General features: G+C 38.0%; 1 protein-coding gene across 3 annotated transcripts in view; it reads left to right on the top strand.

Moving 5' to 3' along the window:
* Nucleotides 1–7967, top strand: part of SANBR (SANT and BTB domain regulator of CSR) — a 77303-nt gene extending 69336 nt beyond the window's left edge. For all 3 annotated transcript variants that reach the window (XM_061155374.1, XM_061155375.1, XM_061155376.1), the window contains 4 exons: nt 60–133; nt 611–699; nt 4483–4574; nt 5606–7967. In XM_061155374.1, the coding sequence (XP_061011357.1) occupies nt 60–133; nt 611–699; nt 4483–4574; nt 5606–5642 (292 nt within the window). In that variant the 3' untranslated portion in view covers nt 5643–7967. The remainder of the gene's footprint in view (nt 1–59; nt 134–610; nt 700–4482; nt 4575–5605) is intronic.
* The last annotated feature ends 16719 nt before the right edge of the window (nt 7968–24686 follow it).

The raw sequence follows: 24686 nt of genomic DNA, 5'->3' as shown, positions 1-24686 counted from the left end.
CCAGTCAGATGTTCACTCTAAAAACATCAATGCTGATTTCTGTGTAATTTTTTCAATAGTGTGAGTATGCAGAAGAATAAGTGGGATGCCACAAGATCCTTGAGATTCAACCAAGATGCCCAAAGAGAAGATGGTAAGTAGTATTACTTGGGTAATGTACAAATTGGATATAAAGAGCAATGATAGGAGTCTTATGAAGTATGCTGAATAGCTTTAAAGGTTCCAACTAGAATAAGGCCCAAAATTAGCACATTCCCTTAGGCATCAACCAGAGTTTCATTACTAGACAACCCCAATAGATAATGTGTGGTTTCATGCATCCTCATTCTGAGGTCTCTCAGCCTGACTGTCATCCACTGCTTCCACTTTCAAGAAGGCTGAATATGTCTTCAGCTGACTTACAGTCATCTTAAAAGCAGCCCAGTTATATACATATGAGCCATTTTGCCACTTGAAGCCTAAAGTCCTTCAAAGATAAATAGGTGTATGTGTCTGCAAATAATATACAGTGGTGTTTTCATGGACTTTTAATAATTGCAGTCTTCTTTAAGAAATAAAAATTATTAAACATCCTCATAAAAAGTAAGATTTATTAATTTTGACCTTTCAGATCAGCGGCGGATGTCTGAAATTACTGGGCACCTAATAAAGATGAGATTGGGTGATCTGGATCGAGTCAGGTCAAAGGAAGCAAAAGAAGTAAGAATTACGTACTCACGTATGGTGCTTGATTAGTACTCTTTCCTACTTTATTTTCATCATAAGTATAAAGATGCTTTATGATTTTAAAAGAGTAAATTTTTAATATATTTTTATATTCTGTACCAGTTAGCCAATTCATTCACATAAAAGTTTTTCACCACCTCTTATGGCCCATAGACCTGTGTCACACACATAGTAAAGTACACTGTCACTGAAAGTATAGTATCCAAGAACAGATTAACTTCATCGTGGAAGGTGACCTCCTGGAGTTGCTAATTTCATCAGCTCTGTATCGGTGCTTAGATGTTATCTTTAAAATAAGATGTTGTCTTACGATAAAAATGATAACAAATACCTGTACTCTTGCTGAATTACATATTAGTTATAACATTATATATCATCATTAGTATCAGTATTATATATTTACAGTAACTTTTGCCCCTAATGCTTTTCTTGAAAAATTTACTTCCCTACAAGAAACAGGAAAAAAAAAGTCTTCATCACCATGGGTGAGACAAATATTTCTTAGCTACAACACCAAAAGCATGATCCATAAAAGAAAAAAATTGGATTTCATCAAAATTTAAAACTTCTTTTTGAAAGGCATTATTAAGAGAATGAAAAAACAAGCCATAAACTGATAAAATAAACAGCCCAATAAAAAGAAATAGGCAAAAAATTAACCATAGACTTCATGAGAGAAGGTAGCAAAGAAGCACAGGAAAAGATGGCAGCATCACTAGTCATCTTTTTTTGTTTATTTTTGCCAAGTCTTGTCCAACTCTTTTGTGACCTCTGTGCATGGTATTTCCCAGGCAAGAATACTAGAACAGGTTGCCATTTCCTTCTCCAGAGGATCTTCCTGACCAAGGGATTGAATTCCTGTCTCCTGCAGTGCAGGCAGATTCTTTACTGCTGAGCTACCACCAAAAATGCCATTAGTCATTATTATTGTTGTTCAGTCACTAAGTCTTGTCCTACTCTTTGTGACCCCATGGAATGTAGCATACCAAGGCTCCTCTGTCCTCCACTATCTCCTGGAGTTTGCTCAGACTCTTGTCCATTGGATCAGCCATGCTAACTATCTTATCCTCTGCTGCCCACTTCTCCTCTTGCCGTAAGTCTTTTTCAGTGTCAGAGTCGTCACCAGTGAGTCACCTCTTCACATCAGGTGGCTACAGTATTGAAGCTTCAGCATCAGTCCTTTCAGGGGATATTCAGGGTTGATTTCCTTTAGGATTGACTGGTTTGATCTCCTTGCAGTCCAGTGGACTCTCAAGAGTTTTCTCCAGCACCACAATTTGAAAGCATCTGTTCTTCAGTGCTCAGTCTTCTTTATGATCCAGCTCTCATATCCATACATGACTACTGGGAAAACCATAGCCTTGACTATACGAACCTTTGTCAGCAAAGTGGTAGCTCTACTTTTGAATATGCTGTCTAGGTTTGGCTTAGTTTTCCTTCTAAGGAGCAAGCATCTTTTAATTTCATGGCTGCAGTGAAAATTTCACCATGAAATTTTGGAGTGTCCACAGTGATTTTGAAGTCCAAGAAGGTAAAATCTGTCACTGCTTCTACTTTTTCTGCTTCTATTTGCCGTGAAATGATGGGACCAGATGCCATGATCTGAGTTTTTTGATGTTGAGTTTCAAGCCAGCTTTTCACTACCCCCCATTGAGAGGCTCTTCAGTTCCTCTTCACTTCGTGCCATTAGAATGGTGTCATCTGCATATCTGAGGTTGTTGATATTTCCCCTAGCAGTCTTGATTCCAGCTTGTGATTCATCCAGCCCAGCATTTCACATGATATACTCTGTGTAAAAGTTAAATAAGCAAGTTGACAGTATTTAGCCTTGATGTATTCCTTTCCCAGTTTTGAACCAGTCCATTGTTCCATGTCTGGTTCTAGCTGTTGCTTCTTGACCCACAAACAGGAGACAGGGAAGGTGGTCTGGTATTCCCACTTCTTTAAGAATTTTCCAGCTGTTATGATCCACACAGTCAAAGGCTTTAGTGTAGTCAATGAAGCAGAAGTAGACATTTTTCTGGAATTTCGTTGTTTCTTCCGTGATCCAACAAATGTTGACAGTTTGATCTCTGTTTCCTCTGCCTTTTGTAAACCCAGGTGTACATCTGGAAGTTATCAGTTCGCATACGGTTGAAGCCTAGCTTGAAGGATTTTGAGCATTACCATGCTAGCATGTGAAATGAGTACAGTTGTGCGGTAGTTTGAACATTCTTTGACATTGCCCTTCTTTGAAATGGAATGAAAACTGACCTTTTCCAGTCGTGTGGCCACTGCTGAGTTTTCCAAATTTGCTGACCTATTGAGTGTAGCACTTTAACAGCATCATCTTTTAGAATTTGAAATAGCTCAACTGGAATTCCATCACCTCCACTAGCTTTGTTTGTAGTGATGCTTCTTAAGGCCCACTTGACTTCATACTCCAGGATGTCTGGCTCTAGGGGAGTGACACCACCATGGTGGTTATCTGAGTCATTAAGACCTTTCTTGTATAGTTCTTCTGTATATTCTTGCCACCTCTTCTTCATCCCTTCTGCTTCTGTTAGGTCCATACCGTTTCTTTCCTTTATCACGCCCATCCTTGCATACAATATTCCCTTGACATCTCCAGTTTTCTTAAAGAAATGTCTAGTCTTTCCCATTCTGTTGTTTTCCTCTGTTTCTTTGCATTGTTCCTTATAGAAGGCCTTCTTATCTCTCCTTCTTTTCTCTGGAACTCTACATTCAGTTGGGTATATCTTTCCTTTTTTCCTTTGCCTTTCACTTCACTTCTTTCCTCAGCTGTTAGTAAAGCCTCCTGAGACAGCCTCTTTGCCTTCTTAGTCATTAGGGAAATGTAAATTAATCCCTCAACAAGATACCACTATACACCCACTAAAATGTCTAAAAAAGTTTTTTTAATATGCTAACAAGGATATAGAGCAACTGGAACTGTCATATATAACTAGTAAGGACGCAAAAGGGATTGGCTACTTTGGAAAACAGTTTGGTTCTTTCTTATATTAATGTTTACTCACCATGCAGATCATTTCACACATCTTTACAGGGGCTTTATTTAGAATTGTTAAAAACTAGAAACAACCCAAATGTCCTTTACTTGATAACTGAATAAGACTGTGGTATATATAAAAAAGAATGAGCTACTGATACATGCTGCAACATAGATGAATCTCCTACACATCATGGTAAGTGCAAGAAGCCTTATTCAAAAGGCTGTAAGCTATATGATTTTGTATATATATATATAAGGTTCTGGAAAATGCAAAGGTATAGGGACATAAAACAGATAAGTAGGGGAATTCCCTGGTTGTCCAGTGGTTAGGACTCTGTTCTTTCACTGCCAAGGGCACAAGTTCTATCCTTGGTCAAGGAACTAAGATCCTGTAAACTACACAGACCAGCCAAGAAAAAAAACCCAAAAGTTGATGGTTGCCAGAATTTGTACTGTAAAGTCATCAAATCATTGGCCTTAAAAGGGGGCACTAGGGGATTTTCTTGGGGTGGTGGAACTAGGTTATGTCTCCATTACAAGTGTTCACATAACTGTATGCATTTGTCAAAACTCAAAACAGTACACTAAATAGGGTGAATTTTAAAGTAAAATAGTATGTATAAATTATAACTCCAAAGAGCTAAACTTTTTAATTTAAAAAATCAAAATAAAATTACTTCTAAATTAAAAAGTAATGCTGTTTCAATAAAGCTGAGCTTCTGTTGGTTCCATATAGATAGTAACTTAATTGTGCTCCTTTACAGTTTGCAGGAGGGATTTATTCCAGGCTTGAAGCACAAATCAAGGCCTCAGTGCCAGTCAGTGCTCGGCAGAGCAGCTCGGAAAAAAACACAAGGTAAATCAGCAGAAGTGAATTCAGAATGCCAGCTTTGAAGTGATGATTTTTTTTTTTTTTTCTTAAGGGAAAAATCATATGAACACTAAAGCACATAATTTGATTTCTGTTTTGTTTGGAGATTAGATCATCAAGACATTAGTCAGAACCAGATTTTAACTTAAGAGTTAAGACTTTAAAAGGTCATGATGGCAAAATTTAATGGAAGTATAGTTTTTTTAAATCAGTTTTCTGTTTATTGAGTCAGCTCGGTTCTGAGCCAACAGCTGACAAATGTAAGCTGTGGTGCCACTGCAAACTAGCAGAATTTTTATGCTGTTTATTGATAACATATTACTACTTTATATAAATCATTGAAATTTTCTAATTTCTTGTTCTCTCTTTATAAAATCTTACCTGTGGGACTTCCCTGGAGGTTCAGTGGTTAAGACTCCATGCTTCCACTGCAGGGGGCTAGGGTTCAATTCCTGGTCCGGGAACTAAGATCCTTCATACTGTGCAATGGGGCCAAAGAAAAAGAATATCTAACTTGTATGTTCTGTATCATTTTACAGCACAAACTTTCTTTGAAAGATTAGCAGTTACTGAAATGTGATCATTAATACTACAGATCCAAATGCCTTATCTGCAATTCCGAAATCCAGAAAACTCAGAAAGCCAAAAAGTTTTTTTCATACATTTGTGGCAACTCAAACCTGATCTGAGCTACTGTGGTGCTATTTGTAGTTTTTATTTATCCCATTTAATATAAGGGCTCCTTTGTATCAGTGAAGAAATATTCATGTGTTTGGTTATGGGGCACTACTCCAGGTTCATAATATACAATGTATGTACATATTATCTCCACCAATTTAAAAAAATACCTGAATTCCAAAATACATTTCACTCCAAGGATTTTTAAAGTGGATTATGGAGATACATGAATTTTCATTAAATTTTGACAGTGTCAGTCAGACTTAACGTAAAGCAGTGGCAACTTCTTATTGTTTTAGAACCACCTCTTACCTTCTTTTCTGTTTAAAAAAATCTAGGTCTAAAAGTCGTTTTGGTCAAGGTCGGCCTGCGTAAAGCACCTTAAAATATAAGAAGACAGAAGACATACCTCTGGACACTTGAAATTGCTTACTTGAAGATCTTCGGAATGATTACTTCTAAATGTTTTAAGTTATTTATTAAATATTCTTGCAAGCCACGTAAATCATAGTGGTAAGGGAAATACATAGTTAAGTCTCATGAAATTATAAATATGCAACTTCTTAAATATGATTTTCCTTTGGTTTTGAGAGAATTCATTCTTAGGTAGGTTGATAAGGAGTCTGGGGCCCTCAAGGAGGAAGGGGTCCAGGACTCTCATGGAGGAGGAAGGGGTCTGGGCCCTTGAGAAGGAGAAAGGGGTCTGGGGCTCTCAAGGAGAAAAGGACATACATTCTTTTTCTACATTAGTCACATAAAACAGTTTTTCTTTAAGCCCAGAGCTAATGACCCAAGGGTATGTTTTTCCTTAAGCTCTGTACTAATGATTATGTAACAGCAATGTATCTTGCTCTAGGACATGTTTATGTTCTTAACAAGAACCTTCTGACTAATCTTGTTATGATAAGATGTTTGCTGTGGGAGTGGGCCTGATAAAAGTATATAAGGCCTTGATAAGACTATGGATGGGGGGCACTCTCTATCCCCTTTCTGATGTCTATGTCAGAAGCTTTCTCTGTCCCTTTTTATACTTTTAATAGAACTCTGCTTCACAAAAGCTCTTGTTGATCAAGCTTGGTCCCTAGTCCTGAAGCTGAAATCGTCCTCAGAGATCACGAATCCAACATCATTCACCATTAGCTATCAGTGTGATGCTAGCCTATATAAAAAATTAGTATTTAGAAATTTACATAGTTAAGACTCCCAGGTATTTGTTATACTTTATTTATTTGAAAGAGAAGAGGCCTAAACTCTCAAATAGCTAAGAGTTTTTTAAGATCTTAAAAAATTAGGGGAACACATCTAGTAGTGGTACTGTACATGTGCACTGATTATAGTATGTCTTTGGGCTGTAAATTTTGTGATAGCTTTGAGAACTGCCATTTATGTGATGAAATTTCCAGTGATGCTAATTTTATGTTTGCATGACTTTTAAGGAGTGACAGATCTCAAAACTGAATTAAGTAAAGTTTTAAGGTGAAGTATTTCCTGTGTTGGCAGAATGCTTAATTTTTTTCAGTGTTATTCCAGAGAAATCACAATGTTAATCCAACTCTTTTTTTCAGTTTTTAATATGTATTTATTGGTCTGAATTACTGATTATTACTTCTTTCTTCTGTGAGGCTAGTTAAAACAGCTGGATTTGTTAAAACAAATTTGGATTCTGAATTTGTTAAAACAACTGTTGATAGTTTTAGGATAGTAAATCATTTCAGTTGTATAAGATACCCACTGTACAGTTCTCAGGGCACTAAAACTCAACCATTAATCTATAGCCAGTCAAATAGCCCCTTAAAATGGTTATAATCAGTTATTACTTTAGAGATGTCTGGAAGGAAAGATTCCCAGATACCCTTGATGGATGAAAAATTGAATTATTCAGGAGAAATCAGTTTTTCTAACCACGCAGAAAGAGTGCTCAGGGAAATTTTGTTCCAAACTGTAATCATATAACAATTATGTGTTTGGAAATTACTTATATATAGGTCTCTAAAACACTTCAATTTGCATTGTTTTTATTTTTAGTCTTCATTTATCTTATAATTGAAATCTTCTTCAAATTATTTAGAAAACAGACTTGATAATGGATAATAGAATAGCAATTTCTATTGAAATGTTGAAGTGTTATGTGTTTTTAATGAATATTTTAGTTGGTAAATAAAGCTAGATTTTATTTGATGTTACATGCATAGCTTTGCCAAGATTTTTGAACTTCTGTTTGGAAGTTTTGTTGCAGTCAACATTCAGTTGTTTGACATTTTTGAAATAGTTTATGAAATTTTTATTTGCAGAAGAAAATGTTTTATACTACATGATCTATAAGACCTATTAAATACCAGTCTTGTTTACTGTAGTCTCTGATCAAAAGGATTTAGGTTTGTATGTTTTATAGAGTGCTGTGACGATCACAATTGAAATATCTCATTTGATTTTTAATTGATGGTAACAAGGCAGACTGCTTCTCCCCCAGGGGGACTGTACCACTGAATTGATTTTTACAAACAGAATTTATCAAAATTTTATTTTCTTCAGGATGTGCTTTAAATTTGTGAATGTCTGTAGTTCATAACACAGGTAACACAAACATTTTAACCATACTCATAATAGCGTTTGTTTTGCCAAATACTTTGAGGTTTTATCTTACATTAATTCTGAATTCACATTTATTTAATTGAAATAAACATTAATGACAAAAGTTAATTGCAGAGTCCCTTGAACTGAATCATTCCATCTTTTCAAAAAGTTCAGATCATATGGGCTCCAGATCATAGGTTTTCATGGAAGAAATGAATTTTGTACACTTTAAGATTGTTTAAATTAGATTATCCTGGTAAAATTTCAGCAAACATTTAAGGGATAAAATATTGCAGAAAAGATGACTGATAACTGTTGCATCGTTTTGTTATTGTCCTTCTTCAGAACACTTAGCCAGATATTGTGAGCTGTGCTGAGTGCTTTGAGAGCTGAAGCTGAAGCCCTGTCATGCTAATTGTGTGTGTGTGTGCGTGCACGCTCGCACGCCCACTCAGTTGTGTTGTAACCCACCGGGCTCCTCCATCCATGGAATTCCCCAGGCAAGAATACTGGAGTGTGTTACCATTTCCTTCTCCAGGAGATCTTACTGACCCAGGGATCAAACCCACATCTCCTGCTTGGCAGACAGATTCTTTACCACTGAGCCACCTGGGAAGCCCACCACACTAATCTGCCAAAGGCAAATGTATAAAAACAAACAAAAACCCTTTTATCTTCAACATCTCAAAGTAATTCTTCAATCCTCAACTATTCTATTATAAACCTCACATTTTCACACCTCCCAGTTAAAAGGCATGGGCGCTATCTAGCCAGTCCAATTCTAAAAGGCTTCAGTTCAGTTCAGTCACTCAGTCATGTTCGACTCTTTGCGGCCCCATGGACAGCAGCATGCCAGGCCTCCCTGTCCGTCACTAGCTCTCAAACTCATGCCCATTGAGTCAGTGATGCCATCCAACCATCTCATCCTTTGTTGTCCCCTTCCCCTCCTGCCTTCAATCTTTCCCAACATCAGGGATTTTTCAAATGAGTCAGCTTCGCAGCAGGTGGCCAAAGTATTGGAGTTTCAGGTTCAACATCAGTTCTTCCAATGAATATTCAGGACTGATTTCCTTTAGGGTGGACTGGTTTTATCTCCTTGCAGTCCAAGGGACTCAAGAGTCTTCTCCAACATCACAGTTCAAAAACATCAATTCTTTGGTGCTCAGCTTTCTTTATAGTCTCTCACATCCATACATGACTACTGGAAAAACCATAGCCTTGATTAGACGGACCTTTGTTGGCAAAGTAATGTCTCTGCTTTTTAATATGCTGTCTAGGCTGGTCATAACTTTTCTTCCAAGGAGTAAGCGTCTTAATTTCGTGGCTGAAGTCACCTGCAGTGATTTTAGAGCCCCTCAAAAAATAAAGTTAGCCACTGTCTCCACTGTTTCCCCATCTATTTGCCATGAAGTGATGAGACCAGATGCCCTGATCTTAGTTTTCTGAATGTTGAGCTTTAAGCCAACTTTTTCACTCTCTTTCACTTTCATCAAGAGGCTCTTTAGTTCTTCTTCACTTTCTGCCATAAGGGTGTGTCATCTGCATATGTGAGGTTATTGCTATTTCTCCCAGCAATCTTGATTCCAACTTGTGCTTCATCAGTCCAGTGTTTCTCGTGATGTACTGTACATATAAGTTAAATAAACACGGTGACAATATACAGCCTTGACGTACTCCTTTTTCCTATTTGGAGCCAGTCTATTGTTCTATGTCCAGTTCTAACTGTTGCTTTCTGAGCCTCCATGCAGTTTTCTCAGGAGGCAGGTCAGGTGGTCTGGTATTCCCATCTCTTTCAGAATTTTCCACAGTTTATTGTGATCCACACAGTCAAAGGCTTTGGCATGGTCAATAAAGCAGAAATAGATGTTTTTCTGGAACTCTTGCTTTTTCAATAATCCAACGGATGTTGGCAGTTTGATCTCTGGTTCCTCTGCCTTTTTAAAACCAGCTTGAACATCTGGAAGTTCACAGTTCATGTATCGTTGAAGCCTGGCTTGGAGAATTTTGAGGATTACTTTACTAGTATGTGAGATGAGTGGAATTGTGCAGTAGTTTGTACATTCTTTGGCATTGCTTTTCTTTGGGATTGGAATGAAAACTGACCTTTTCCAGTCCTGTGGCCACTGCTGAGTTTTCCAAATTTGCTGGCATATTGAGTGCAGCACTTTCACAGCATCATCTTTTAGGATTTGAAATAGCTCAACTGGAATTCCATCACCTCCACTAGCTTTGTTCGTTGTGATGCTTTCTAAGGCCCACTTGACTTCACATTCCAGGATGTCTGGCTCTAGATGAGTGATCACACCATCATGATTATCTGAGTCGTAAAGATCTTTTTTGTATAGTTCTTCTGTGTATTCTTGCCACCTCTTTAATATCTTTTGCTTCTGTTAGGTCCATACCATTTCTGTCCTTTATTGTGCCCTTCTTTGCATGAAATGTTCCCTTGGTATCCCTAATTTTCTTGAAGAGATCTCTAGTCTCTCCCATTCTATTATTTTCCTTTATTTCTTGACACTGATCACTGAGGAAGGCTTTCTTAACTCTCCTTGCTATTCTTTGGAACTCTGCATTCAGATGGGTATATTTTTCCTTTTCTCCTTTGCTTTTGGCTTCTGTTCTATTCACAGCTATTTGTAAGGCCTCCTCAGACAGCCATTTTGCTTTTTTGCATTTCTTTTTCTTGGGGATGATCTTGCTCCCTGTCTCCTGTACCATGTCATGAACCTCCATCCATAGTTCTTCAGGCACTCTGTCAGATCTAGTCCCTTAAATCTATTTCTCACTTCCACTGTATAATCATTATGGATTTGATTTAGGTTGTACCTGAATGGTCTAGTGGTTTTCCCTACTTTCTTCAATTTAAGTCTGAATTTGGCAATAAGGAGTTCATGATCTGAGCCACAGTCAGCTCCCGGTCTTGTTTTTGCTGACTGTATAGAGCTTCTCCATCTTTGGCTGCGAAAATATAATCAATCTGATTTTGGTGTTGATCATCTGGTGATATCCATGTGTAGAGTCTTCTTTTGTGTTGTTGGAAGAAGGTGTTTGCTATAACCAGTGCATTCTCTTGCCAAAACTCTTATTACCCTTTGCCCTGCTTCATTCTGTACTCCATATTCCGAAAACCACAATCACGGAAAACTAACCAATCTAATCACATGGGCCACAGCCTTGTCTAACTCAATGAAACTATGAGCCACGCCATGTAGGGCCATCCAAGACAGATGGGTCATGGTGGAGAGTTCTGACAAAATGTGGTCCACTGGAGGAGGGAACGGCAAACCACTTCAGTATTCTTGCCTTGAGAACCTCATGAACAGTATGAAAAGGCAAAAAGCTATGACACTGAAAAATGAACTCCCCAGGTCAGTAGGTGCCCACTATGCTACTGGAGATCAGTGGAGGAATAATTCCAGAAAGAATGAAGAGACAGAGCCAAAACAAAAAACAACACCCAGTTGTAGATGTGACTGGTGATGGAGCCAAGGTCCAGTGCTGTAAAGAGCAATGTTGCATAGGAACCTGGAATGTTAGGTCCACGAATCAAGGCAAATTGGAAGTAGTCAAACAGGAGATGGCAAGAGTGAATGTTGACATTTTCCGAATCAGCGAACTAATAGGCCTAATGCTGTCATTTAAAACTGATCTAGAGACTTCCCTGAGGGCTTCCCCTGTGGCACAGTGGTAAAGAATCTGCCTGCAGTGCAGGAGATACAGATCTTCCTTGGGTCAGGAAGATCCCCTGGGGAAGGAAATGGCAATTCACTCCAGTATTCTTGGCTGGAAAATTCCATGGACAGAGGAGCCAAGGGGTGGCAGAGTTGGACATGACTGAGCACAGATAAACTTCCCCGGCAGTCCAGTGGTTAAGACTCCAGTTTCCAAGGCAGGGGGGACAGGTTCAGTCCCTGGCCTGGAAACTAAGGTCAGGGAATAAGATCCTGCATGCCTCACTCACAGCCAATAATAATAATAATGATAAGGCTGATCTATTGAGAAGGATGATATGGGAATGATATTATTTCCAAAATAAATACAATGTTTTCTGGCTAATAGAAATGTTAGCTAGTATTATTGCTGCATTGTTATTTTAATATTTGGGAATTGGCCTTAAAGTCTTTAAAATGAAAGATGGATACCCCTCTTCCTCTAACTTGAGTTGTTAAGACTGATGTGTGTTTAATGCAAGAAAGGTGAGAGGTGCCTAATTCTTAAGTAGTTGCTGTGGCATCATTTGTTATTTTGTTATACTGAAAGTCTTGCTTTACTTAAGCAGTGTAAACAGGATTTATAGGAAGAGTTAGGTAGGAAAACTATTTCCTGATAGGTGGTAGTGACCTGTGCAGTTTTTGGTGAGGTTTACTGAAGGAGAGTGAGGCTGCAGCCGTTGTTTTAGAGTAGCTCTTACTCCAAGGTTATCTTTACTTCAGAAAATGTAGCTAGTTTTGCTCTTTATGCTTGTCTATGCCAAGACCAGTTCTTATGAACTAGAGGTGGTTGTAGAAGTGTAGTTGCTAAATGTATGTGCTGAGATGTTACTGGCTTTCTGAGTGCCTCTTGCCTTTAGTCTTACAGGCAACCCCCAGACTGGGTATTACCCCCATTTTCCAGGTGGAGAAAAACTTTCAGGCAGCTAAAGTAACTCACATACTAGGCCTGTAGCATTTGAAACAGTTTCACTGTGGATTGCCTAAACCATTCTCTCCTGGAGTGCCTTCTGGCTCACTGGCAGCTCCTTCACACTGAAAACAAGTGACCCCAGCTCCCTCTCTGTCGTTCTAGTCTTGTTTAATCCAACTGCCCACTTGACGTTTGTATTTGGAATATCAGTAAGTGTCACCAACTTGACATGATAGAAGCGTGACTTGTGATGTAGCTCCCCAACCCACCACCAACTCCCTGCTTGCTCAGTAAATGGCACCACTGCCCACTCAAGTGCGTAAGCTGAGTCTCTAGAAATTATTCATCATTCCTCTTTTGCCTTTGCTCCCCACATCCAATTTCATCAGCAAGTCCCATCCGTATGCTGTATCCATTCGCTTCTCTCCATCGCCGTGGCCTACCACTCCAGGTTAGTAACATCTCCAAGGGTCCTACATGCTTCCAACTCCCACTTCAACCTCTATTATACACAAAACAATTACAGTAATTTTGACGTGTGATTCAGATCACATCACTTCCCTGCTTAACACTATAGTAACACTTCTTCATACTGAGAATAAAACCCAATTTCCATTGCCCAGGTTTATACAGTCACATTCAGCCTAGCCCTTGGCTGCCTCTTAGGTTTCCTTTCCCTTCTTGCTATTACATTCCAGTCACATGGTCTACCTGTTCCTCCAGTAAGTAAACCCATTCCCACCTTTTAGTTCCTTTGCATTAGCTGTCCCACTGCCAAGAGAAGTTTCTTTATTATACTTCCGATTTTAGATTTCCTCCCAGGAGGCATTTCTATGTACCCAATCTGAGGTAGCTACCCAAGTCACTCATTACATCATCACAGTTTATTCCCGTACAAATCACAAATCTGACATTGTTGTTTCATTATTTTTCTATATTTGTTGGTTTGCAATTTGTCTCCAATGTCAGAAAATGAAATGCATCCAAATGCAAAAGTAAATATACCTAATCAAGAATACTGGAGAGGGTAGCCTATCCCTTCTCCAGCAGATCTTCCCAACCCAGAAATTAAACCAGGGTCTCCCGCATTGCAGATGGATTCTTTACCAACTGAGTATGAGGGAAGCCCATATCTAATCACAGATGACGTTATCTTGTTTATAGAAAATCCCAAGAAATCCACCAAAACCAACTATTAGAACATATAGTTAAGTTCAAGATATCAGGACACAAGATCAATATGTAAAAATCCATTTTTATACACTAGAAAAATATGAAAATGACATTTTAAACATCCTTTTATAATAACATCAAAAATAATAAAGTACTGAAGAATGAACTTAACAAAAGGAATGTAAAACTCTTAGAGGAAGCCTCAGGGGTAAATCTTAACAACTTTGGATTTGGCCATGGATACTTAGACATGACACTAAAAGCACAAGCAACAGCAACAAAAGTAGATAAATTGGACTTGACCAGGTTGAAAAGATTTGGATGCAGTCGAGAAAGTGAAAAGACTGCCCATAGGATGGCAGAATGTATTTACAAAGCATATATCTGATAAGGAACTTATATCCAGAATATGTAAAGAACTCTTAAAGCTCAGCATTAAAAAGACAACCCACTTTTTTAAATAGTAAAGGATCTGAATAGACATTTCTCCAAAGAAAATGACTGGCCAAAACTGCTTGAAAAGATGCTCAACCTCATTAGCCATCAAGGAAAGGCAAATGAAAGCCACAATGAATTACCACTTTATACCCTGTAGAATGGTTTATGAGCAAAAAGCCACCTAATAACGTTTCCAAGAATGTGCAAAATTGGAATCCTCACACACTCCTGGTCAGAATGCAAAATGGCGCAGCTGTTTTGTACTTTGCAAAAGTCTGGAAGTTCCTCAAAAAAAATAAACAGAATCACCACCATTTATCTACCAATTTACCCTAACAAGTATATCATTTTCTATGCAGTCCCTTGTGTTTACCTGTACACTCATATATGCATAGTACAGTATTATCTGCCTTGTTTTAAACAGGTAGAGAAACTGAGTCCCAGACATGGCAATTTGTCTAACAGGAACAGAAAAGAATGACCTGAGTAGTGTGCTCTGGGTGACAGTAATACTGTGTTAAACCAGGTAATATGTGTGTGAAGCACTTAAAACGTGCCTGGCATATGTAAGTGTTCAAAAAAATGTGAAACATTATTAATTATTAGATCATTATTATTTTGAAATAACTATATTATGCTCATTGCCATTTTTTTGCCTTACTGCATGCTATTCCCCCCATCTTGATTGCTCGTGTGCTTTTTGCTACCTGTCGAAGTTTTCCTCTAGCTACAAGTCCCTACTCAACTCTATAACCTCTTCCATGAACCTGCTGACCTCTCTCTTCTCTGAATTGTGTTAAACTCACAACATGGCCACAGTTTAGCAGTCAGATGTTCTCACTGCTCTTGTTGATGTTATTAATCTTGACTCCCTATAACTCTGATGTTGTTGGTAAAATTATATATGAAACAAGCAATACAGGGTTCATGTTTGTTCTTTTTGAATGGTGGGTTGTTGTTTCAGACTATGCTCATCTATAGATAATATATTTCCCAAATTAAAAAAAAAATGAGGCAACCAGAAGCTGTTGCTCATTGAAATTATGAGAATTTCAAAAAAATTAAGAATAAATGAAGCTTCAGCAAGAAATGTAGGCAACTGTCAAAATTATTTTACATCAGGAACAAGCACTTGAGGGGAAGGGTCTCTAAAGTGTATTAATTTCTAACAGTAAGTAGTGATATGATAATATGATAGTGTTTAAGTGTATGGAGTCATATACTCAGGGAAGAAACATGACTTTTACCCAGTAAGTAGCGTAGCTGAATTTTTGTTAAGTGACATCTATCTTTGTCCAACAAATCAGTTTCAGTCTCTCTGACAGTGGTTTTGGAGTAGGTAGGTCTAGGTTAGTATTTTTTTTTTAATGAGTTTATCAGTCGTTGTTTTTTTAATTTGTTGGCTGTGCTGGGTCTTTGTTGCTGTGTACAGGCTGTCTCTAGTTTTGGTGAGCAGGGACTACTCTCTAGATGTGGTGTGCAGTCTTCTCATTGTGGTTGCTTCTCATTGCAGAGCACAGGCTCTAAGGGCACGTGGGCTCAGTAGCTGTGACACAGGGGCTTAGTTGCTTTGAGGCATGTGGAATCTTCTCAGACAAGGAATCGAACCTGCGTCCCCTGCATTGGCAGGTGGCTTCTTAACCATTGGACCACCAGGGAAGTCCTAAGTTAGTATTTTTTTAAATTTATTTATTTTAATTGGAGGCTAATTACAATATTGTGGTTTTTGCCCTACATCAACATGAATCAGCCGCAGGTGTGTGTGTGTGTGTCCCCCCACACTGAACCCCCCCTCCCTCCTCCCTACCCACCCCATCCCTCTGAGTTGTCCCAGAGCACCAGATTTGGGTGCCCTGCTTCATGAATCAAACTTGCACTGGTCATCTATTTTACATATGGTAATGTACATATTTCAATGATGTTCTCTCAAATCATCCCACCCTTGCCTTCTCCCACAGAGTCCAAAAGTCTGTTCTTTACATCTGTGTCTCTTTTGCTGTCTTACATATACGGTCATCATTACCATCTTTCTAAATTCCATATGTATGGGTTAATATACTGTATTGGTGTTTCTCTTTCTACCTTACTTTATTCTGTATAATAGGCTCCAGTTTCATCCACCCCATTAGAACTGACTCAAATGCTTTCTTTTTTATAACTGAGTAATATTCCCTTGTATGTATGTACTACAATTTCTTATCCATTCATCTGCCAATGGATATCTAGGTAACAGTGCTGCAATGAACATTGGGGTACTTGTGTCTCTTTCAATTCTGGTTTCCTCAGTGTGATTGTCCAGCAGTGGGATTGCTGGGTTGTATGGCAGTTCTGTTTCTAGTTTTTTAAGGAATCTCCACACTGTTCTCCATCGGGGCTGTAACAGTTTGCTTTCCTACTAACAGTGTAAGAGGGTTCCCTTTTCTCCACACCCCCTCCAGCATTTATTGCTTATGGACTTTTTGATGACAGCCATTCTGACCAGCGTGAGATGATACCTCATTGTGGTTTTGATTTGCATTTCTCTGATGATGAGTAATGTTGAACATCTTTTCATGTGTTTGCTAGCCATCTGTATGTCTTCTTTGGAGAAATGTCTGTTTAATTCTTTGACCCACTTTTTGATTGGGTTGCTCATTTTTCTGGTATTGAGCTGCATGAGCTGCTTATATATTTTGGAGATTAATTCTTTGTCAGTTGTTTCATTTGCTATTATTTTCTCCCATTCTGAAGGCTGCCTTTTCACCTTGCCTATGGTTTCCTTCATTGTGCAAAAGCTTTTAAGTTTAATTAGGTCACATTTGTTTATTTTTGCTTTTATTTCCATCACTCTTGGAGGTGGATAATGGAGTAGGTCTTGCTGTGATTTATGTCAGAGAGTGTTCTGCCTATGTTTTCCTCTAAGAGTTTTATAGTTTCTGGTCTTACATTTAGATCTTTAATCCATTTTAAGTTTATTTTTATGTATGGTGTTAGATGGTGTTCTAGTTTCATTCTTTTAAAAACTGGCAATTGACCAGTTTTCCCAGCACCACTTGTTAATAAAGAGCTTGTCTTTTCCCCATTGTATATTTTTGTCTCCTTTGTCAAACATAAGGTGTCCATAGGTGCATGGATTTATCTCTGGGCTTTCTGTTTTGTTCCATTGATCTGTATTTCTGTCTTTGTGCCAGTACCATACTGTCTTGATGACTGTAGCTTTGTGGTATAGTCTGAAGTCAGGGAGGGTGCTTGCTCCAGTTCCATTCTTCTTTCTCAAGATTGCTTTGGCTAGTCAAGGCTTTTTGTGTTTTCATACAAATTGTGAAATTACTTGTTCTAGTTCTGTGAAAAATACCATTGCTAGTTTGATGGGGATTGCATTGAATCTGTAGATTGCTTTGGATAGTATACTCATTTTCACTGTATTGATTCTTCCAATCCATGAGCATGGCATATTTCTCCATCTCTTTGTGTCATCTTTGATTTCTTTCATCAGTGTTTTATAATCATTTTCTATATACAAGTCTTTTGTTTCTTTAGGTAAATTTATTCCTATGTATTTTATTCTTTTTGTTGCAGTGGTGAATGGGATTGTTTCCTTAGTTTCTCTGTTTTCTCATTGTTAGTGTATAGGAATGCAAGGGATTTCTGCATATTAATTTTATATCCTGCAACTTTACTATATTCCTTGATTAGCTCTAGTAAGTTTCTGGTGGTGTCTTTAGGATTTTCTATGTAGAGGATCATGTCATCTGCAAACAGAGTTTTACTTCTTCTTTTCCAGTTTGGATTCCTTTTATTTCTTTTTCTTCTCTGATTTCTGTGGCTAGGACTCCCAAAACTATGTTGAATAGTAGTGGTGAGAGTGGGCACCCTTGTCTTGTTCCTGATTTCAGGGGAAATGCTTTCAATTTTTCACCATTGAGGATAATGTTTGCTGTGGGTTTGTTGTATATGGCTTTTATTATATTGAGGTATGTTCCTTCTGTCCCTGCTTTCTGGAGAGTTTTGATCATAAATAGGTATTGAATTTTGTCAAAGGCTTTCTCTGCATCTCTTGAGATAATCATCTGGTTTTTATCTTTCAATTTGTTAATATGGTGTATCACATTGACTGATTTGCAAATATCGAAGAATCCTTGCATCCCTGGGATAAAGCCCACTTGGTCATGATGTATGATCTTTTTAATATGTTGTTGGATTCTCTTTCCTAGAATTTTGTTGAGGATTTTTGCATCTGTGTTCATCAGTGATATTGGCCTGTAGTTTTCTTTCTTTGTGGCATCTTTGGTTTTGGTATCAGGGTAATGGTGGCCTCAGAATGAGTTTGGGAGTTTACCTTCCTCTTCAGTTTTCTGGAAGAGTTTGAGTAGTATAGGTGTTAGCTCTTCTCTACATTTTTGGTAGAATTCCCCTGTGAAGCCATCTGGTCCAGGGCTTTTGTTTGTTGGAAGATTTTTTATTACAGTTTCAATTTCCGTGCCTGTGATGGGTCTGTTAAGATTTTCTATTTCTTCCTGGTTCAGTTTTGGAAGGTTATCCTTTTCTAAGAATTTATCCATTTCTTTCAAGTGGTCCATTTTATTGACATATAATTGCTCATAGTAGTCTATGATCTTTTGTATTTCTGTGTTGTCTATTGTGATTTCTCCATTTTCATTTCTAATTTTATTGATTTGATTCTTCTCTCTTTTTTTCTTGATGAGTCTGGTTAACAATTTGTCTATTTTATTTATCTTCTCAAAGAACCAGCTTTTAGTTTGTTGATTTTTGCTATAGTCTCCTTCATTTCTTTCTCATTTATTTCTGCTCTGATTTTTATGATTTATTTCCTTCTACTAACTTTGGGGTTATTCTTTTCTTCTTTCTCTAGTTGCTTTGGGTGTAAAGTTAGGTTGTTTATTTGATGTTTCTCTTGTTTCTTGAGGTAGGCTTGTATTGCTATGAAACTACCTCTTAGCATTGCTTTTACTGAATCCCATAGGTTTTGAGTTATTGTGTTTTCATTTGTTTCTATGTATATTTTGATTTCCTTTTTGATATCTTCCATTATCTGTTGGTTATTCAGAAGCATGTTGTTTAGCCTCCATGTGTTTGTATTTTTAATAGTTTTTTTTTTTTTCCTGTAGTTGATGTCTAATCGTACATCAACTTGTGATTAGATACATTGATATACAGATACATTGTGGTCAGAAAAGACGCCTGAAATGATTTCAATTTTTTAAAATGTAACCAAGGCTAAATTTATGGCCCAGGATGTGATCTATCCTGGAGAATGTTCCATGTTCCTTTGAGGAAAAAGGTGAAATCCATTGTTTTTGCATGAAATGCCCTATAGATATCAATTGGGTCTATCTGGTCCATTGTATCATTTAAATCTTGTGTTTCCTTGCTAATTTTCTGTTTGGTTGATCTATCCATAGGTGTGACTAAGGCATTAAAGTCACCCACTATTATTGTGTTACTGTTAATTTCCCCTTTTATACTTGTTAGCATTTGCCTTATGTATTGAGGTGCTAAGTTAGTATTTTTTTAAAGGTCACCAGGTAACTGTTGTGAGAGAGGTTGAGAACTTTATTATGTGACATGCCATCTTTAAGTGACTGACACTGTAAACCTCAGCCAACATTGTGTTCAGGAGCATAAAAAAATAAAGAAAGCATATATTCTGATGTTTTCAGAATATATGAAAGCATATATATTGCACTATATATGTGCTACAGTACAGTGCATTCACCAGAGTGCTGCCATAAGGTGGTGCCAAAGTATAAGAAAACCATAGTTTAAGTCACATTAAGCTTGATGCTCGCTTAGTCTTCCTTGCCAAGTGCACATATGCATATTGGTTGTAGAGGGAAATAGAATATTGAGGAAAGAACTGTTAAAAGGAATTTTAGCTAAAATACATAAGGAGGAATCCTGGAAGGCAAATGAGAAAAAGGAAGAAAAGGGTAAAAAAAAAACAACAACAAGGAGCACCACTTAAAATATCGAGTTTAAATTTCGCATCCTTTCAACAGAATTGCCTATTCCCATAACAGTGCTTTTGTATGTTTATTCTATAGGTCTATTATGCCCATGCATGTTGTAATTTTACTACATATACTATGTATCCACAACATAAAATACTATTTAAATTTAGTATTAAATTTAGTATAATGAACTCACTCTGTGTATCTCATTTGATTTTTTATACTCTGCATTTTTGAGATTTATACATTTTTGAGACAGATAACTTCTCTTTATTTATTTTAGCTACTCCATAGTCATCTATTCTGTGAATCTACAAAAATATGTTTATTTCCTATCAATGGGCATTGAGTTTATTTTAATTTTTTTTTTTTTTTGTAAAATAATACTGAAGTAGAAACATTTGATCATTGTCTTTGTGCATCTGTGAGTTGCACAAGTCAACTATTTTCCAGAGTTGCCCCACCAGCCTGGCCTGCTAGCATATATGTGAAGGTCCCCATCATTTCTGCTTTGTCACCAACAATGAAGGTTATATCAATTGAGATGGCTAAATTAAGCCTCAATAACCAAGAACTGGGCTTCCCAGATGGAACTAGTGATAAAGAACCCATCTGCCAATGCAGGAGACAAGAGACTTGGGTTCGATCCCTGGGTGGGGAAGAGCCCCTTGAGGAGGGCATGGCAATCCACTCCATTAGATTTGGACACAACTGAAGTGACTTAGCACACAAGCACACAACCGAGAACCACCAGTGGCTTAATTCCAAAGTTTATTTCGTGCTGCAACTGCAGTGCAGGTCAGCAGTGAAAGGCTATTCATTGCAGTCACTCAGGGACCTGGGCTGAGAGGATCCATCCTGACACATGCTTCTGAGAGGCAGAGACAGAGAACTAAAGGGCTTCCACTCTGTGAAAGTTTCTGCACAGAAGTGACACACATCATTTCTGCTCACATTTAATTGGCCAAAACAAATCATGTGATCACCACAGAGTTCCAGTTTCTCACTTGAGAGTCTGAATGTTTGTGCATGGTTACCAGATACTGATAGACTTTAATTTTTATCAGTTCAGTGAGTATGAAACAGTGACTTGTTATTTTTATTTGTGTCCCTAATTATTATTGAGGTTGGGCATATATTCAGATGTTTTTTGTCCATATGTGTTTACTTTTTTGAAAATTGCCTGTTTTTATCCCTTGCCCACTTTTCTATTGGTTTTTAAAATGTGATTTTATAGCATATCTTTATAGTCTGGCTACTAATCCTTTATTGATTCTATCTTCCAGACTGTGGCATTGCTTTCCACTTTGTTTAAGGATCCTTTGTTAATGGAATTTAATTTTAATGTAGTCATTTTTGCCAATTTTTTTTTCTTTATGGTTAGTAGTTTCTGCATCTTATTTAAGACATCCTTTCTTTAGGACTTCCCTGGTGGTCCAGTGGCTTAAGACTCCAAGCTCCTAGTGCAGGGGCCTGGGTTGCATCCCTGGTCAGGGAACTAGATCCCACATGCCACAACTAAGGGTTTAAATGCTGCAGCTGTAGATCCTGAGTGCTCCAACTAAGATCCAAAGCAGCCAAATAAATAAATATTGCTTTTTTAAAAGGAATCCTTTCTTGTTCAAAATTTATAGCAATAGTTACTAACAGAAGTTTTAAAGTATTGTGTTTTCACAGTTAGCTCTTTAATCTACCTTATATTGACTTTGGCTGTGCTATAAAGTGAGGATCTGTTTCTTAAATTTAAATATAAAATGATTTCAGCCTCATTTTTAATTTATAATGCTGCCTGTCATATAGTGTCATGTTTCTGAATATGTATAAGCTTTTCCAGGATCCTACTTTTTTCCATTGGTCTTTGTCTAATCCTGTGCTAGAACTACACTGTCTTAATTTACTATGGCTTTGTAAAGACCTTTGTATCTGATTAAGTCCAGCCACCTTGTTCTATTTCTTTCTTATTTTTAAAAGTAGTTTACATGGTTTAAAAATTAAAGGCTATAAAACAATTGTATGTCAGCAAATAGAAACCATATTAGGTGTTTTAATGTTGTGCTGTGCTGTGCTGTTCTGTGTTGCTCAGTCATGTTCAACTCTTTGCAAGTTCACAAACTGTAGCCCACCAGGCTCCTCTGTCCATGGGGATTCTTCAGGCAAGAATACAGGAGTGGGTTGCCATGCCTTCCTTCAGCATAATCTTCCCAAGCTAGGGATCAAACCCAGGTCTCCTGCATTTTAAGCAGATTCTTTACCAGCTGAACCACCAGGGAAGCCCAAGAATACTGGAGTGGGTAGCCTATCCCTTTTCCAAGGGATCTTCCCGGTCCAGGAATTGAACCAGGGTCTCCCACTTTGCAGGCAGATTCTTTACCAGAAGAGCTTCCAGGGAAGCCCAGGTGTTTTAATAGATGGGTGTCAATACTTGAAAGCAGACAATGGAGAATTTAAAAAATGAAAAGAGGACATTGAGGTACGAGACTATTTGCAGGTACAACCACCACCCTTAGGGCTGAGAAAACAAAGTGAAGAAGTTTCTATTTATCGTGTTTCCTTTTACTTGGTGAATGATGTATTTTGGTCTTTTAGAGAGTTTTTACATTAAGCTTCTCAAGTTTAACATCTAATCTTTCATGACTTTAGATTCTGAGTCATGTGTAGAAAGGTCTTTCACATTTAAAGGCTATAAAGAAATTCTCCATGTTTCCTTGTAGAATATGTATGATTTTATTTTTCCCATTTAAGTATGTGATTCATTTGCAAGTTTTCATGGTATAATATGTGAAGTATGGATGCAACTTTGTGTTTCTTTCAGATGGTCACCCAGTTTCCGTGCTGACGATAAATACACATATTAGAATTCTTCCCCCCACTAATTTGAGATGCTGAATTCTTTACACACTGAATCCTGGTTTAAGGTAATTCTAACTGCAACCCCCCACAAAGGGCTCAAGTACAATAGAAGTTTACGTGTCATTTGAGTATATTTCAAATACGTATTCTTCATTAGCAGACAGCTTCCTGAATTGGTAATTTGAGGACCCAGGCTCTTACTATCTTCTGACTCCACACTTTTCGAAACAGGCTTCCAAGTAGCCATGCTTATCAGAGGACAGGGACAGAGGAAATGATTACATGTGGGCAGGCCTGGTAGTGGCTCACATCAGTTCAGTTCAATCACTCAGTCGTGTCCAACTCTTTGCGACCCCATGAATCGCAGCACGCCAGGCCTCCCTGTCCATCACCAACTCCCGGAGTTTACTCAAACTCATGCCCATCAAGTCCGTGATGCCATCCAGCCATCTCATCCTCTGTTGTCCCCTTCTCCTCCTGCCCTCAATCCCTCCCGGCATCAGGGTCTTTTCCAGTGAGTCAACTCTTCGCATGAGGTGGCCAAAGTACCGGAGTTTCAGCTTCAGCATCAGTCCTTCCAATGAACACCCAGGACCGATTTCCTTTAGGATGGACTGGTTGGATCTCCTTGCAGTCCAAGGGACTCTCAAGAGTCTTCTCCAACACCACAGTTCAAAAGCATCAATTTTTCGGTGCTCAGCTTTCTTCACAGTCCAACTCTCACATCCATACATCACTTTGCCTCAAATTCTGTTGCTTTGAGCACAATCACATGGCTTCACCTGTTTTTCCATACATTTCTTTTTTTTTAATTTTTAAAAATATTTATTTGTTTTTGGCTACACTGGATCTTCATTGGTGCTCACAGGCTTTCTCTAGTTGACAGTGAGTGGGGGCTATTCTCTAGTTGAGAGGCATGGGCCCTCATTGCGGTGGCTTCTCTTGTTGCAGAGCACAGGCTCTAAGGACTGTGGGCTCAGTGGTGCTTGGGCTTAGCTACCCCACAGCTTGTGGGATCTTCCTGAACCAGGGATTGAACCCGTGTCCTCTGCATTCCAAGGTGGATTCTTGACCTCTGAACCACCAGGGAAGTCCCATAAATTTCATTTCTAATTAGCACTTCCTGTTACCCTCTTTTTTTTTTTAAGATTTTTTTGATGTAAGACCATTTTTTAAAGTCTTTATTGAATTTGTTACAATATTCTGTTTTAAGTTTTGGTTTTTTGGCCCCGAGGCATGTGAGATCTTAGCTCCCCAACCAAGAATCTTCCAATTCACCACCTGAATTGGAAGATGAAGTCTTAACCACTGGACTGTCAGGGAAGTCATTCTCTTCCTTAATCTTGTCAGAGGCTAATATATTCTATCAGGTTTTCAAAGAACCAGCTTTTAGAGAAAAAAAAAAAAAAAAAAAGCCATTCGATGGAGAAATTTAAGATTATGACCCATTCTCTCTCAACCTCAATCCCACCCCCACAAACCAAAATGTTTGAAGATCAATACTGACCCTTATGAAATACATGAGGTTAGTTATAGACCACGAATGTGAAAATAAGTTTTCTCATTCCTAGATGAGGAAATTTTAAAAAATTTAGTACAGAGAGCATTTTTCAAGAGCCCAGCTGGCAAGACTATACAGTTACTTTGTAAATATATAAATTTTCCCAAATTTGCAAAGCAGTTTATAAAAGATTCTTGTCAAAACTCAGCTAGCTAGCAAGCTGACAAACTATTTCGCGCCCCCCCCCCCCCCGACTTTTTTTTAGTTTAGAGAAATGATGGATACTGCAAAATCCTTTGTGGGTGTGTG

The sequence above is a fragment of the Dama dama genome, chromosome 11, assembly GCF_033118175.1.
Source record: "Dama dama isolate Ldn47 chromosome 11, ASM3311817v1, whole genome shotgun sequence".
NCBI lineage: Eukaryota > Metazoa > Chordata > Mammalia > Artiodactyla > Cervidae > Dama > Dama dama.
This window is presented reverse-complemented; position numbering and strand designations above follow the sequence as displayed.